This window comes from Trematosphaeria pertusa (genome assembly GCF_010094035.1).
Source record: "Trematosphaeria pertusa strain CBS 122368 unplaced genomic scaffold BU26scaffold_1, whole genome shotgun sequence".
NCBI lineage: Eukaryota > Fungi > Ascomycota > Dothideomycetes > Pleosporales > Trematosphaeriaceae > Trematosphaeria > Trematosphaeria pertusa.
The window spans coordinates 1,959,643-1,973,414 of record NW_022987212.1 but is presented as its reverse complement, the minus strand read 5'-3'; the positions used below and the strand labels follow the sequence as shown (position 1 = coordinate 1,973,414).

General features: G+C 53.9%; 8 protein-coding genes across 8 annotated transcripts; 5 read left to right on the top strand and 3 right to left on the bottom strand.

Moving 5' to 3' along the window:
- Positions 1 to 246: 246 nt before the first annotated feature.
- BU26DRAFT_17616 (uncharacterized protein) lies at positions 247 to 1,116 on the top strand. Its single transcript, XM_033820329.1, has one exon. The coding sequence runs from the start codon at positions 373 to 375 to the stop codon at positions 955 to 957; it is 585 nt and encodes a 194-aa protein (XP_033691257.1). The 5' UTR covers positions 247 to 372; the 3' UTR covers positions 958 to 1,116.
- Positions 1,117 to 1,274: 158 nt separating this feature from the next.
- BU26DRAFT_536477 (HlyIII-domain-containing protein) lies at positions 1,275 to 2,867 on the bottom strand (the record flags this gene model as incomplete). The annotated part of the gene is made up of 6 exons (XM_033831353.1): positions 2,369 to 2,867; positions 2,295 to 2,307; positions 2,209 to 2,238; positions 2,099 to 2,160; positions 1,885 to 2,047; positions 1,275 to 1,833 (listed from the first exon to the last, which is right to left on the bottom strand). Exons 1-6 carry the CDS (start codon positions 2,502 to 2,504, stop codon positions 1,275 to 1,277), a joined length of 963 nt encoding a protein of 320 aa, XP_033691256.1. The 5' UTR covers positions 2,505 to 2,867.
- An 81-nt stretch (positions 2,868 to 2,948) lies between these two features.
- Positions 2,949 to 4,011, top strand: BU26DRAFT_513089 (uncharacterized protein). The gene is made up of 3 exons (XM_033827547.1): positions 2,949 to 3,089; positions 3,150 to 3,462; positions 3,606 to 4,011. Exons 2-3 carry the CDS (start codon positions 3,321 to 3,323, stop codon positions 3,803 to 3,805), a joined length of 342 nt encoding a protein of 113 aa, XP_033691255.1. The 5' UTR covers positions 2,949 to 3,089; positions 3,150 to 3,320; the 3' UTR covers positions 3,806 to 4,011.
- Positions 4,012 to 4,461: 450 nt separating this feature from the next.
- Positions 4,462 to 5,211, bottom strand: BU26DRAFT_557715 (carbohydrate esterase family 4 protein; the record flags this gene model as incomplete). Its single annotated transcript, XM_033832491.1, has 1 exon — positions 4,462 to 5,211. The coding sequence occupies one exon, from the start codon at positions 5,209 to 5,211 to the stop codon at positions 4,462 to 4,464; it is 750 nt and encodes a 249-aa protein (XP_033691254.1).
- A 787-nt stretch (positions 5,212 to 5,998) lies between these two features.
- BU26DRAFT_545626 (DNA mismatch repair protein) lies at positions 5,999 to 9,342 on the bottom strand. Its single transcript, XM_033831796.1, has 2 exons — positions 8,959 to 9,342; positions 5,999 to 8,910 (listed from the first exon to the last, which is right to left on the bottom strand). Exons 1-2 carry the CDS (start codon positions 9,242 to 9,244, stop codon positions 6,161 to 6,163), a joined length of 3,036 nt encoding a protein of 1,011 aa, XP_033691253.1. The 5' UTR covers positions 9,245 to 9,342; the 3' UTR covers positions 5,999 to 6,160.
- A 135-nt stretch (positions 9,343 to 9,477) lies between these two features.
- BU26DRAFT_472336 (uncharacterized protein) lies at positions 9,478 to 11,442 on the top strand. Its single transcript, XM_033825424.1, has 2 exons — positions 9,478 to 9,809; positions 9,939 to 11,442. The coding sequence occupies exons 1-2, from the start codon at positions 9,776 to 9,778 to the stop codon at positions 11,123 to 11,125; spliced, it is 1,221 nt and encodes a 406-aa protein (XP_033691252.1). The 5' UTR covers positions 9,478 to 9,775; the 3' UTR covers positions 11,126 to 11,442.
- BU26DRAFT_17564 (uncharacterized protein) lies at positions 11,270 to 11,771 on the top strand. The gene has a single exon (XM_033820323.1). It carries the CDS (start codon positions 11,413 to 11,415, stop codon positions 11,689 to 11,691), a length of 279 nt encoding a protein of 92 aa, XP_033691251.1. The 5' UTR covers positions 11,270 to 11,412; the 3' UTR covers positions 11,692 to 11,771.
- On the top strand, positions 11,772 to 13,665 carry BU26DRAFT_17565 (uncharacterized protein). Its single transcript, XM_033820324.1, has 4 exons — positions 11,772 to 12,103; positions 12,173 to 12,578; positions 12,653 to 13,100; positions 13,152 to 13,665. The coding sequence occupies exons 1-4, from the start codon at positions 11,852 to 11,854 to the stop codon at positions 13,540 to 13,542; spliced, it is 1,497 nt and encodes a 498-aa protein (XP_033691250.1). The 5' UTR covers positions 11,772 to 11,851; the 3' UTR covers positions 13,543 to 13,665.
- The last annotated feature ends 107 nt before the right edge of the window (positions 13,666 to 13,772 follow it).

The window sequence follows — 13,772 nt, the reverse complement described above, 5'->3', positions numbered from 1 at the left end:
CACGCCATCGTCGAATTACCTGCTGCTTTCACCATGTCCAGGATTACGTCATGGGGTAAGTTCACCCTCCTAGCGAGCTAAATTCTACCTCAGTCCGACCTCAGTACCACGCCACACTCCATCTTCCACTCGACTCTAGCTCTAGCCACGTAGATCGCTATAGACCAAGACGAGCGTTCCGGCCCATCCCCACCGCGCTTCAGGTACGCTCTCTCAAGCAAAATACGATATATCTACTGACCCAACTCAGTGCTATTGCCCGCAAGGGACTGGAAGAGAACATCATCATCGAAGTCGGAGCAGACCATGTTAGATACCACGTAGCCAAGTCACTCCTCATCCACCACTCAGAGTACTTCAAGAGCGCACTGAATGGAAGTTGGAAAGAATCGTCCGACAACAGTGGAGCTCGAGGACATCGTACCCGCTGTTTTCAATCTGTTCATTGACTGGCTCTACTCTCAGAAAATCTCCATCCCCGACGAGGTCAACATAAACGTGGGCGAGAAAGCAATAGACTGTATCCAAGGAAACGAGTACCACATGTTGGCTATAATGCTTTACGCTTTGGCCAATAGGTTTCTCGTGCGCGACCTGACGCGTTCCATGAACCGACTACTGGTAGCCGACTACGCGGTGAAGGCCACGAGACCCTCCTTGGACATCATAATCTTCGCCTTCGGCAATCTCCGGTCTAGTGACACAATTCTGGACCTCCTCGTCGACTTCCATTGCTGCGCTTGGCATCCATGGCTACGCGACTATGAAGAGGAAGCAAAGCTTGAGAAGGAGCTGCCACACGACTTCTTACTTCGAGTCATGCACGCGCATGCGTGCTCGAACGAGGCTGCTCGTCTGCAGACACCTGGAGACCTTGTCCCTTGCGATTATCACGAACATGATACCTTAGCCGAGTGGAAGGCGTGCGAATACAAACGCCCAAAGGGAGTCATGTAATCGTGGGACCTCGGGACACCTGCGCCAGCATTTCGAGCTTGCCCGCATGATTTATGCAGATGCTTCGAGCAGAAAATGGGCATATTGGATGGTCGGGGCGACTGCTTCCATTCTCTGTCCGTCCTGAGTAGCTCCGAGCAAAGTCACGATAAGAAGTAGTCAATCAAAGGAGCCCATTTCTGCCTCCAAGAGTGCCGGATGCTGAAGCCTAAACCTTGAGGAAATACCGACTGTCTTGACTGTAACAGATAAATCAAAGTTCTTATCATGACTAACATGACAATAAACCCACAAAGCGGAGCCAAAGCATACAACAGCTACGTGCATGCCCCGATTCCATCCCCATTCAGCCCATGCCAGTAGTCGAAAGCTCTTAACAACCCAACACTGTAGCACCACGCTCCGCATATCACCAACACATGCATGATCTGATGGCTCGACCCGAAGATATCGAACCGCTTTGGGTACCATCTCTCCGGAATTCGTGCGCCGTAGACGCCTCCTCCGGACCCGTTCAAAATCCCTAGCCCAATGAAATGCGAAAGCCCCATCCGCCGGTCATGTTCCGCGAATCCGTTGATCCGTACGCCATGGATTGCGGGGAGAAAAGAAGAAAGGCCGAGTATCGTGTAGAGTAAGAGTCGGGTTTTGAGTCCAGCGGGCGTGCGGAACATGGGGTGGAAAGTCACGAAGGCGCAGAGCAGGGCTGCTGCTGTAGCAAGATACCAGAAGAAGTGTTGCAGCTGGGGATCGCAGTAGTAACCGAAGTGAGCGCTGGGGACTGTTGAGCCCCAGATTACGAGGACGATTCCGAGGTGGTCGAGTTGCGAGGTGATATACCAGGTTCGGGGACTGTGGTTCGTGAAGGTGTGGAAGCTATAGGATGCGTTAGCTATAAATGCTTCGGGGAGAGTGTCGGGGACGTACCATGAGGAGAAGAAGAAGCAGACAGTGACGGATGCGAAGAAGGTGAAGAGGGCGAACACATCGGTTGGCGTGGCATATTGGTAGCGTGGAGTCCACGAGTGGTACAGGTAAAAAGGTATAACGGAAAAGGCAATGGTGCCTAGACCATGAGACCAGATGTTGACTAGTAGGGTCTAATGAGTGACTGCAATGCTTATTGTTTAGGAAGAAGTACCTGTCTCATTATGTAGGCGCAAGGTGCTGCCGATTGAGCGGAAATAGGAATATGATGCTTGCCTGGGACCATAAGATATAGCTACAAAGAATCCGAACGCGCTGGCATACCGATAGCCGGTAAGTATGTGTTCATTATCTCTGTATGTACCATGTTACCTCGTTTGTCGTATGGTATGAAGGATGCAGGGCTGTACCTTTGCCATGTCACTGAACATCAATATCAGTAAGAGATGCATTATGAAGAAGCTGAGCTCCACGGGGGACTCACGAAGTTCAGGCCATTCCATCAGCGTGTCTGAATCTTTTCTTTTCGGCATGGAAAGATGAAGCTGCGATGTCGGTCTGGACTTGGAGCACTGGAAAGGAGAGCAGATTATCGGCGTAGTGCTCTTCCTCGGTGGCATGTAAGTAGCAGAATGGACTAAAAGGGAATCTATGAATCGAGTGGTTAAGACTAGGTTTGGACTATCGGAAGGTATCGAAAGGATGAGGACGAAGCGGAATCACAGGCGCAGGGTGACTCGATTGAGGGGGAATTCGCAAGTCACCCTGCGTAACTTAAAGGTTTCTACCCTAGCATACCGCTCTGGCCAAGTTGATTTTATGGTTTCCAGCCTAAGTCTTTGTTATTCTGGCATTCCTGGGCATGTCGTTGGGTTTCTTTGTTCTGAATACTGCTCTCCTTCTCTAGAGGCTTAAATTGTTAGAGTAGCGTGCTATAATTAGCCGCGAAGGCACATATTGTCGAGCGTAGCGCAAAATGGTCCACAATATACGGAACTTTTTAGCTTGCTCCTTGGAAGGTTGAAGAAATGGAGTTGAAGAAATCTTGACAAACCGCGGAACTTCCCAATTCGTCCAGCTCCGTGCCCCTCCACATGCGGAACACTTCCGAGGCACACACGCCCTACCGTAACCACGCCTTACGAACTACAACCCCAACATCTACCTTCTAGCCTCTTATTCCCTTCCAATCTGAAGCTAAATAGGTACGCCCGCCCCTCGCTCCTTCTCTCGCACGCCTACAATCCCATCTGACGCCATCACAGCCAGCTTCCTAGGCCCCACATCCCGCTCGCATGCCACCTCTCCTCCGGCCGCGCTTCCACATTTCCACCACCGCGACTACAACGCTCAAGACCTTCGGCGTAACTCCTCCTGTTACCTGTCGATCGATACCAAGGCTTTTCCGAGCGATACCCCTACAATTGAGCAGAACAATGGCGTCAAGCAGTGCCCCGCTGCAGGAATGGCTCGTCATTGCGCCGGATTTTCCGAACTCGATGGATAAGCGGTTGAGCGTGAGGCAACAGCACTTGGGCGGATTGAAGGAGGATCCGGAGACGTTCTGGCTGTGGGGCGGTACGTTCTCCTCGTTCTCCTCCCATTCCCTGCGTAGACGAGCGGTGTTGGAGGATTGCATGCGCCTCTTGATAGGCGGAATACGCCCGGAATTTGGTCGTACCTTGTCTTTCAAACTGAGTGCATGCTAATAGCAGCGATAGGCGCCATGCTCGAAGAGCCCATTAAAGAAGGCGACACCAATCCACCGAAGATGAAGGGCTCGGCGATGTTGATCGGCGCGAAGACGAAGGAGGAGGTCGTTGAGCGGCTGAAGAAGGACGTCTATGTCACGGGCAAGGTGTGGGATTGGGAGAAGGTGATGATTATTCCGTTCAAGTCTGCGCTGAGGAAGGCGTTGTAGGGCGAGTAGGGGACCTGAGAAGATGGATGTGTGGAACGAAAACGGGCCGGGTAGAGCCAGGGAGGATGCAGCATTAAAAGGACCAGGAAACGGGCCACCTAGGTATAAAGAACTAGCATTGCGGCGATGATCGCATTGAATGAGTTTACGACTCTAGACAGGGTATCACTTTGTGCTATGCAATGAAAAAGACGCCAAAGACGCCCAACACGACGACCCATTTCTAACAATTGGGTGACCGAGTACTTTCCAGTGCCTTCTTGACCAACGAATCGAAGCCTCCAACGCCCGTGTATATGACCCAAATGACCCAAACCGTTGAGTAGCCCTGCTCTCTTGACTATTCCACAAGCGACCGGCTCCTCCCGGTTCGAATTAATCTTCCCAATGATGCTATTACAGTGATGTTACGATGGGTGTCTGGTGATCCGTGATACGGAATTTGATCGGTTGTAGTGGGTGCGCGCCCAAAAGCCTCGCCGAAAGCGGTATTCTTCAATACTCTTGTGTTGACGCGCAGTGGTTCTTCGGGCGATGAAGCGTCGCGCCTGGTGCTGTCTCTTTGGAGCGGCGAAGGTCGTGACTGAGGGCCAGGCGGCTGAGTGGCGAACCCATTTCCTCGGAAATTGATAGCTGCGGATAATCGACTCGCAGAATTAAGATCCCGAATCATCGTTGAAGTCTGTCCCCCGCTCAATAGGCGCATGGTTGAGGAGGCCAGAAACCGTAGTGATTTGATACCCCCTCCTCTTAATCTCCGGAATGACCTTCTTCAACATGGGAATCGTCCAGCTCCTCCTGTCATGGCAAATGATGATCCCGCCTGGCTGCAGCATACTCAGAATATGCGCTGCGTTAACATTCGGATACGGGATTTGCGGGTCGTGAGGATATATGTTTCCGAGAACAAGTCGATACTTGAGCATCTTCAGCCGCTCCCTCATGCGCACAGAAAAGAATCCAGATCCAGGGCGGAAATACCGGGGCGGATGCTCAATCCCCGCAGCATCATACGCCTCATATATCATCGTTTCCACAGCATCGATTTGCTGAATCAAATCCGCATCAGACAGACTCCGCGACGGCTCATCATGCATGGCGTGATTCCCCAGCTCATTCCCATTCTGCACCAACTCTTTCAGCACCTCCTCCCTGCCCGGCACCTGACCCCCAATCACAAAAAACGTCGCCGCGGCATCATTCTCTTCCAGAATCTTCATAATCTGCGTCGTGTACTCCGACGGCGCGTCGTCAATAGTCAGAGCGATAATCTTCTCCGTCGTGGCAACCCGCCAAAGCACATCCGGCCAGCGATACGCAAAGTACTTGATGAGCAGCGCGGGAGGCTTGTAGATGATGTAGAAGGGCGCTATTAGCGATAGGAAGACGGTCAGGATGATGATCATTGTGAAGATGCGGCTGCGGCGTGCGCGCCGACGCAGCTTAGACGGCAGCCGGCAGAGACAGCAGCCCGGGCGATACATTTCCACGAAGTTGCGGTTGCAAAGATCATGATAGGAAGAAGAAAAGAGAACTTGGCGGCATAGTTGGGCAGCTCGTGAAGGAATGCGATGCGCAGCTAAGGAGCTGTGGAACCTTGGAAAGGTGATCAACCTTCAGGGATCGTAAAGGGGGTTAGCCGAACGCGGTGCAGTGGCGCACGTGAGGCCCACATCAGCCGAATCCTTCCTGAATTCAAATGTGGATCGCGAACTTTTCTTTCTTTCCGCCACGCCTCAATTGCGACGATATACACACCTTCCATTCACGACCCCGCTCCTAGACGTAGCACAGAAACATACGCAATCCATCTGTAAGGATATTCAGCAGACGATCGCATCCGGAGACTTTTTCGGTATCTCCGTTTCACAAAATATCATCTTTGTGGCCGCAAAGCCACAATGCAGTCATATCGGGGATTGGTTGCGACAAGACGACCAACGGAGCTCTCAGCCAGGCATGAAACCTAGGAGCGAGAGAAACAGAACCTCGTTCTCGCTCGTGTAGCCCTCGTGCAGCCCTAAGATGCCGAGTTAGTTACTCTTCCGAGACGGTATAGAATCCCGTGATGCATCGTAGCATATTCTACATGTCCTGCTAGCTACCAACATCGGAACCAATTTGTCACGCTTATTCGAAATCACCACCTTCGCTATAGGCCTTCTAAGAATGTTCCAAGAGTAAACATTGGACGTTAAATTGACCTAGCTGCTCTATCATATAGCTGCCCAGGTCTCATTGCGTTCGCACATGCTTATTCCCTTGTCCAATCTATGGTCTTGGGTATCTCAAAGCCAACCAGGCCGCAGCCTAAACGCCATACGCAATGCTGGTAAAAGTACTAACAAGCCAAGTTTACCTCCGCCTCCATTGTTTCCAAGCATACACGAAGCCATTTTCTGCATGTTGTCTGCTTTCGCAGGTGTTGGAATCAAATGGAGAATTCCACACTACTCCAGCAGTGCCCAGGTCTACCAGAGGAACCATACTCGGCCGCCCATGTGCACACATGAATGGGAACACGCATCTCGACAGCTTGGCCACCAGCTCTTCGCATTGTTCCAAGCTCAAGTCATCATTGAACATGATTGCCGATCGGCAAGCGCGGGAATTGACTAGATCGATAAGCCCCTCAGGGCAGGTAGAGAGTCGCCTGACCCAGAGGGGAGACTCTTCGTCGGCAGAGCGGGTCGAAGCATCGTTCCGGAGAGATTCCAAAAGCGGATCGTCAACATATTTCCAGACGGCGGAGCGAAGAAGGGATATCAGCAGTTGAGGATCCGCCTTGCAACGTTCAGATACAGCCGGAGGTAGAGTCGCCACTGAGAGGACGGCTTGTTGCCTTTCTGACGTCCCCGACCTTGTCACGAAGGTTTTCGGGGGATAGAGGTCCAGAAGGATGCCCCATGCCGCAAACCTTGGAGCATGCGCGGAAAAGTATGCATGTTCCTGAGAGGAAATGGTAAATTGCATCGGCTTCTCCAGTATGGTGAAGGCGACGTTGGACTGATGTCCGAGCTTCGAGCGGTATCCCGAGTCGTTATATGCCTGTGGTAATGGAGCGCAGAACTCGGCGAGGAGTGCTTCTACCCGGATGCGCTCATCCGCAGCATGCTGATCTATTAAGGCCAGAATTTCGGCCCTAGACCCGCCCTCGTATCCCACTTCTGTGGAGTTTCGCATCTTCACAAGAATGAACTTCTTATCTAGCTGCGCTAGCACTTGTGCACCTTTGAGCTCAGCTTTCGATAGTCTACTGACGTTCAACTCGGCTGGGTTGCCCAGTGCCTTGTCGAGCCTATTATGCGAGTAGTCGAAGCGGTTCCCATTCTTGTGGTCTCCGCACCCGGAGTGATGCTCGTGCAATGTGACCTCCCGGATGCGTTTCTCGACGGGCTTGAATACCGGATTGTCCCACGACTGTAATATTCCCTTCAGCCAAGAGTCCGTTTCTCCGCCGGCAGTGACTGGCTTGGGTTGAAGTCGCATAGGCTTGTTGAATTCGCTAAGGGTGCTTGGTAGACGAGAGATGGATGGCTCAGTGCTGGGTCTCGCTGGAAGTTGCGGTAGAACACAACCAGTACGGGCATTCAAAAGGAAATTTTGGTTGGTTGATGGATCTGTCCAAGTTATAGATTTGTCGTACTTGTCGTCGTCCAATGAGTAATCTCCATTACCGTTGTGATCCTGTAGATGAACGGCTGCGTTCAGAGAGCCTGGCATAATGGGCGGAAGGTCAAACTCGTCGGAAGGGCCAGCAGACCCAGTTGACATAGGGGTAGCGTCCACCGGATTGGTTAACGGCAGGCCTGAAGGCTCCCCATCCCGCGCCTTCAGCCTGGTACTGGCATTGTCGAAGAAATCAGCTCTAGCGCTCTTGATCCGGGACCATTCAGCAAAAGGCCGATGCTGGCTCCGTTCGGATATAGTTTCTGCTACAGCTGGACCTGTTCCCTTCCTCTTCCGGCTCTCCAAGCTTGCTGACGCCGATGCAGGGGAGTCGAATGCAACGCCTTCAGCACGCAATGCAGCATGGTTTACTAGTGCTTGAGACTTCAATCCCGATGTGCCCTCCACAGCTTCATGACTGCCGGATGTGGATGCAGTGTTTAGTCGAGCGTGTCTGGAGCGAGGCTTGCGAGTTCGGAAGTGGTGAGCTGACAGCCATTGCGTGACCATGGCAGTCAGCACCTCCAGCACCGTCTGGAGGTTACTCTCGACTTCAATAAACTGATCTTCTGTTCGTTTAGCATCGTGATCCTCTTTCAACGATATCCGTAAATGGAACATCGGGTATCGATCAACCCCCTTCCGTGTCTTGAGCTGTCTGTTGGTGTAGCCATCGCTGTTGAAGCGCTTGTCGCGTTGGCAGCGTGTCTTCTCGTTGTCGGGCACGTCGATATCGTCCTCAATGGTGCCAAAACTGGAAAGAGCGAATATCCGATTAACTTCGTTGTAGAGCTCGTTGTGCCCTGCATCAGCGAACAACGGTCGAATCCCGAATGATATGAACTGGACACGCTTGCTTGGTGCAGGTTCAAGGGAAATGGCACCCCTCACAGTTATGGTCGAGGTAGATGCGGAGACTGGAACCCACGACGACCATGCGTCGATGGAAATGTAGTTGGCTTGGGTCAAAACATTGAGCATTCGCTGTAGCTCTGCGGAGCGAGACTGCGGGGAGTCCGCGTTACGAGCCGTGTTGAAGCTAAGGGACGTTCTACCGTCCCCATCCCGGATCTTCAACGACAGGTGGCTGCGCCAACTAAGCATGACGCCGGTCACTTCCATTTTCAGGATGTCCCACAGCCGGTCATGCTCAGGCCTGTGTGCCGCAACCACTGCTCGTTGCTTGACTCTCACGGGGAGGTTACCAAACAGGTTCCGCACTGTCACCCGCGTCCCATGCCTCCCGTGGATCTCATGTTGGGGCGGCGCCGGCAATTCTCGGCCCACAGGCTTCGAGTGATGGAACGTTATCAAGTTGTGCGATCGATGCTCGTGGTGCCGAGAGACTATGGTTAGAAGAGACATAGCTGCGAGAGAGGCGAGGAAGGTGCCATTGCGGCCGAGGGAGGCTTCTTCGGTATAGTACTTGGAGGTACCTAAGCTGCATCAGTTTTGGTCTAACTTCTGTGGGCAGAGAAACACACAGTAGAGCTTCCCCAGTCCGCCATCTTCTCTGAATTCAGCGGGGGGTATCCCCAGCCCGTCGTCTTCGACAGAGCATCCTCCCCGCGCGAAGTCTACGGTAGCTTCAATCTTTGTGGCTTTGGCATCTAGTGCGTTCTTCAGGAGCTCTGAAACAACTCCGGTGAGGGACACTATTGTAGTGGACGATTTGACCTGGGCGATCACGTCCTCTGGAAGAGGCAGGATGGATCTATTCCGGGCGCCTGCCGTGTCCACAGCCCCTCCGACGCCTCGCTTCGAGGTCATGACGTGCCATCCGCGCCGCTATCCTACAGCGAGCGTGGAGGTCGATCCGCAAGCGGCCATGTTGTGGGCAGCCGAGTGAACGAAGGCTGGTAGTGGTGGCGATGGGATGCGCATGGGCGGGCGATGCAAGTGCACCATAATCGCTCGGCGGAGGCACGGGCCGCACCTACCACAGAAGGAAGGACGGACCCTTGAATGGACGCAAACGGATGGTTCCAGATCGTCGCCGCCCTCAGCCGCCTCAACACCAAACACGCCAGCCTACGAAACGATCGGGCCCTTTTCGTGACGTGCCGCTATTCTTAAGGCCGGCCATACTCCAACCCACGCGCTCACTCCACGCATCCGCTCAGCTGCTCCTTCGCTCAGCGCCTCCTCTTCTGCCACAACTCCGCAGCCTCGTCATCGCTCAATCTATTTTCCACGTGGACCTGTGAATTACCCGCCAAGTACCGTTGGTTCGCCAGCAGAGCAGCCCGGTTGCCTCTCCAAATCTATACGTCGTCAACCAGCGTTAAGCCCTGAATCGCAATGGCCACCGCCGAAGCCGCGGCGACACCTCATGGTATGTCTCCTAGGCAGCTGGGCTCGAGCACAGCCATTATGGCCTTCCCAACGCCCCGGCCAGGCACTACCTCTCCACCTCGTCTCCGCGCACACACATTTTGAGTGCTACTGACACACATGGCTAAAGACCGACACACCCGCAAGCGGCCCTTTACGGGCTGGATGAAGCGCCTCGCGAATCTGAAATCTTCAACCTCTGAATCTCCCAATGCGTCTGGGAAGAAGGGTCAGAGCGCTGCGCAGCCCAAGTCCAAGAAGACCGCGGCGAAGAACAATCCCTACCCCGAATCCGGCCGCTTCAACAACAATGGCAACGGCCACCTTTCCTTCTCCAGCCCCGTCACCCCTCGATCCAACGACAGCTTCGCATCGGCAGAGGCAGGCAGCGGCTCGGGGCAGCAGCGCGCGTTAGCGAAGAGCAACAAGTCCACTGCGCCGACAGTGGCTACCAATCCCGAGACCATCCACTCCGGCAGGTCGAAAGCGGACACGGGCATCAGCACAACAATAGGCGGCGGCAGTACATTTTCGTCTCCCAACCACTCCGAGCGCTCTCTCACTACAACCTTGACCACTATACAGTCCACCGCCCCCTCTAACGTGCTCGTTGGCGGCCATGTGCCGAACGCACAGACTGCAAATGCACCACCAGTGCACTTCTCGCACCAGTTCCCGGCTTCGCCGCCACCATCAGCAATACCTCCGCACTTAGTGCCACAACCGCATCCGCACACCTACCAAGCCGCAACAGCGAACAATATCCTTACGGACAATGCATCCATCTTGACGCTGGCTTCCTCCTCGAAGCGCCGCCGGCGCAACTCTCTCGACACAAATGCCTCTGTTCGCGCCCTGGCACCATCGTCGGTTTGGGGAGGCAGCCGAGAGTCACTCCCACTCAGTGTGCTTTCAGGCAATGCAGACACAATATACAGCCCGCAGAATAGGCCGAACGGTGTGGGTGGCTTTGCGAATGCTGAACGCGCGAGCCTCTATTCCTCATCCGGAGTCGCAGCCCCTGCGCTCAGCAGTGAGCGCAATAGCTACTATGCGAACAAGCAAAATGCAGACGGGGTGAGCGTGCGTAGTGGACTGCTCGGTCATGGACGGACAGATAGTATCACCGGCAGCATTGGACCCAACCCTACTAGCCCGCTGGCGAGCCCGAGAGATCCTGTAGGCCCTGCAAGAATGAGCCGACGAAGTTCGGACTGGAAGGAGGCCGGCGAGGACGGTGACGATGACGGCGAGACCCCTGTCAGCCCTGTTACTTCTGAACATGAGGACAAAGGGAAAGGCAGGGCCGTCTCATAAGCGGCTCCTACAACCGATAGGACATGGCACTAGGGTAGGGCTTGATCTTGGTATGAAGGCCTTCAGGCCCGGTTTTGCGGAGGGAGGGTGGAACAGAGGAAGTGGGTGTGGAGCGTTGGCTTTGGTGCTTGGGACTTGATCAACATGCATGGGGGAGTCAGCATCGGCAAGGCGTCTCCAGGTTTGCGGATATGGCACTCAGCTTTTTGGTTCATCAAATTATACCCTAGGTCTATGGAGAAGACATCAGCCGCAGGGGTGAATAGATCTTCAAACCTGCTTATACGATGAGTGACTTTCTTAACTTTCAATGCCTGACACTATGTTTCGTTCCTGTTCTTCCTCCGTTGTGCAGTAAGAGTTATAGACGCGGGGCATTGGAGGGCGTTGGAGGAACTTCTTTGGTGACCAGTCGAGAAGTAGCAAATACCGCGAGGCCGCCCATGCCAATCTATGACGGCGATTACGCTCTGAAGGAAACCCCACGAACACCTCCACCCTCTGAAGGCCTTCAGGACGGTGTAAGTCCTTCCTCGCCATCACCTTCACTGTCAGGTCGCCTCTAGAGTGAAACCCGCCGCTCGAGCTTAAAACTTTCTCCGCTCCGACAGGGCCCACGCCTGCCTTCCTAAACTGCCCTACCGGTTTTCTGCCTGCCTCACCTCACTTCACTTCACCGCTACGTACCTAGCTACTCGCACTAGCACGAACACTACCAGGGCCAACATGGAGACCTCGAACCGCGCCATCCCTACTGCGACTGCGGCCGCCGACGGCCCTCGCCCGTTCGCCATTGCGATCAACGGCGACTTCATCATCCAGCTCACTCCACCCGCGACGCCTCCACTCTCTGAGAGGACAGTCAACAGCGGACAACCTTGGCGCGGAGCCCGCGTAGTCCAGTTTCGCGTTTCGAGAGCCGTTATGCAGGAGCATTCCACGCTCTTCCGTGACATCTTCCGCGCTCAGCCAAATTTGGTACGTTGTTCTTAGAAGTCTTCCTGGTGGTGAGTCACTTCGAGCTGTGCAATGTTGACGTGGAACTAGACTATGATCAATTTCGAGAGCAAATGCTCCGGCTTCGGCTATGCCCTCGAGATCTGGCTTCGAGCGATCCACAATGGCGTTAACAGTCTCCCGGAGAATCTCAAGGCCACTCACATGGAGCGGGCGTGGGTCGCTATTGGAGTAGGTGAATCTTTCGGCTTCGCTCCACAGCATCTCGACAAGATCAAACCTTGGTTCCTTGACGGCTACAATTATGCGCTCAATCATGGACCGGGCCTCAGCCCCATGATGGCCCGCTGCTTGGCCTTCCCGTGCAGCGTCTTCGACTACGCCGAGGGCTTCATGAAGCTAACCAAGTATCTCGCTTATAACACGAACGGCAACATCTTCACATACAATCCCAGCAACTTTCAGGCCCTAGCATCGGACGCTCGCGTTCTTGACGGTATGTGCACCGATCCGTAGCTCATCCTCCTTCCGTTGTGCTCTGTTGTCCGGTTCAAGACTAAGAATCTATAGGTCCGCTTACCACTGCGCGCGCTCACATTCAATCCGTCATCGACCGTGAGCTCTTCTTCCCGTTGGAGAAGCTCCACCGCGCCACTTGTGTCTGCCGTAAAGAGACCGCCTTCGACTACGAGGCCACGCTAAGGTCGCTTGGCTGTTGGCCAGTCGACCAAGCTGTCAAACAGTATACTCTCGCCGACATCATCGACTACCTTTCAAACTTTAACTTCACACCCAAGACTCAGGCCTGCGATTCCGGAGCCTGCTACCACGACTTCAAGAAGTCCGTCGACATTGCCATTCAGAGGGCAAAAGAGTACTTCGACGGACTTTGCCTGGATTGCACGGAGCGAAGCCTCCAGGACGAAGGACAGTCCCGTGAGGACTACATTCAGAAGAATTCGCCATACAAGGACTGTTGGGACATGAATTGCCGCTTTGGGCATGGGAGGCCTTCGTGGTGAGTGCTCGTGGATGCAAGGTTCCTCTAGCACGAGGCTAATTCCGGTAGGTACTTCTCCTGGATGGGGCCCTCTGACATCCGCCGAGACATCTGCTCCAAGTTCCGCGAAGAGAAGCGTCAGGAAGCCCTCGAAGGAAAGGGCAGACAAGGCCGACGAGGCAAGCGAGCTGGCAAGGGCTCTACCGCACCTCGCAACCAAGGCGCTGCCCCCTTCGACCCAAAGGTCCCTCCCTGTGGTCTTCCGCAGTCTTCCTCACAGTTTCCGAATAACAACACTCTTAAAGAGAACCCCGACGAAGGTGACGACCACCAAGACTCGGAAATCGACGATGACGACGATGACGAGTTCTTTGACGCCGAGGACACATCTTTCGAGAGCCAAAATGTCGCTGCTGACGACGAGGACGCTGAGGGCCTCGACCACTACTCTATCAACTGAAATCGCGGCAGACACGAGCATCTAGGCTATGATATGCAACCACCGATTTGTCATGCAATCTTCATATGAGGAATTGGTTGTTGTATTTTTCCTATTTGCTTAGGAGAGCGGCGTTTGGTTGGAAGCAGGGCAAGAATACGGGACACGATTTATCATATTATGGAAGAGGCATTATCTTTGTGCCCAAAGTATGACAGACGAGAGGGCGATGGCACTGCTTCACACGCTGT

Excerpts from the sequence above, each read along its gene's own strand:
- BU26DRAFT_17616 (XM_033820329.1), top strand. The coding sequence starts at position 373 with ATGGAAGTTGGAAAGAATCGTCCGACAACAGTGGAGCTCGAGGACATC.
- BU26DRAFT_513089 (XM_033827547.1), top strand. The coding sequence starts at position 3,321 with ATGGCGTCAAGCAGTGCCCCGCTGCAGGAATGGCTCGTCATTGCGCCG. Across the intron at positions 3,463-3,605 it reads GACGTTCTGGCTGTGGGGCG|GCGCCATGCTCGAAGAGCCC; the intron begins GTACGTTCTCCT and ends TAGCAGCGATAG.
- BU26DRAFT_472336 (XM_033825424.1), top strand. The coding sequence starts at position 9,776 with ATGGCCACCGCCGAAGCCGCGGCGACACCTCATG. Across the intron at positions 9,810-9,938 it reads AGCCGCGGCGACACCTCATG|ACCGACACACCCGCAAGCGG; the intron begins GTATGTCTCCTA and ends ACATGGCTAAAG.
- BU26DRAFT_17565 (XM_033820324.1), top strand. The coding sequence starts at position 11,852 with ATGGAGACCTCGAACCGCGCCATCCCTACTGCGACTGCGGCCGCCGAC. Across the intron at positions 12,579-12,652 it reads GGACGCTCGCGTTCTTGACG|GTCCGCTTACCACTGCGCGC; the intron begins GTATGTGCACCG and ends AAGAATCTATAG. Across the intron at positions 13,101-13,151 it reads GGGCATGGGAGGCCTTCGTG|GTACTTCTCCTGGATGGGGC; the intron begins GTGAGTGCTCGT and ends TAATTCCGGTAG.
- BU26DRAFT_545626 (XM_033831796.1), bottom strand. The coding sequence starts at position 9,244 with ATGACCTCGAAGCGAGGCGTCGGAGGGGCTGTGGACACGGCAGGCGCC. Across the intron at positions 8,911-8,958 it reads CGGACTGGGGAAGCTCTACT|GTACCTCCAAGTACTATACC; the intron begins GTGTGTTTCTCT and ends GATGCAGCTTAG.
- BU26DRAFT_17564 (XM_033820323.1), top strand. The coding sequence starts at position 11,413 with ATGAGTGACTTTCTTAACTTTCAATGCCTGACACTATGTTTCGTTCCT.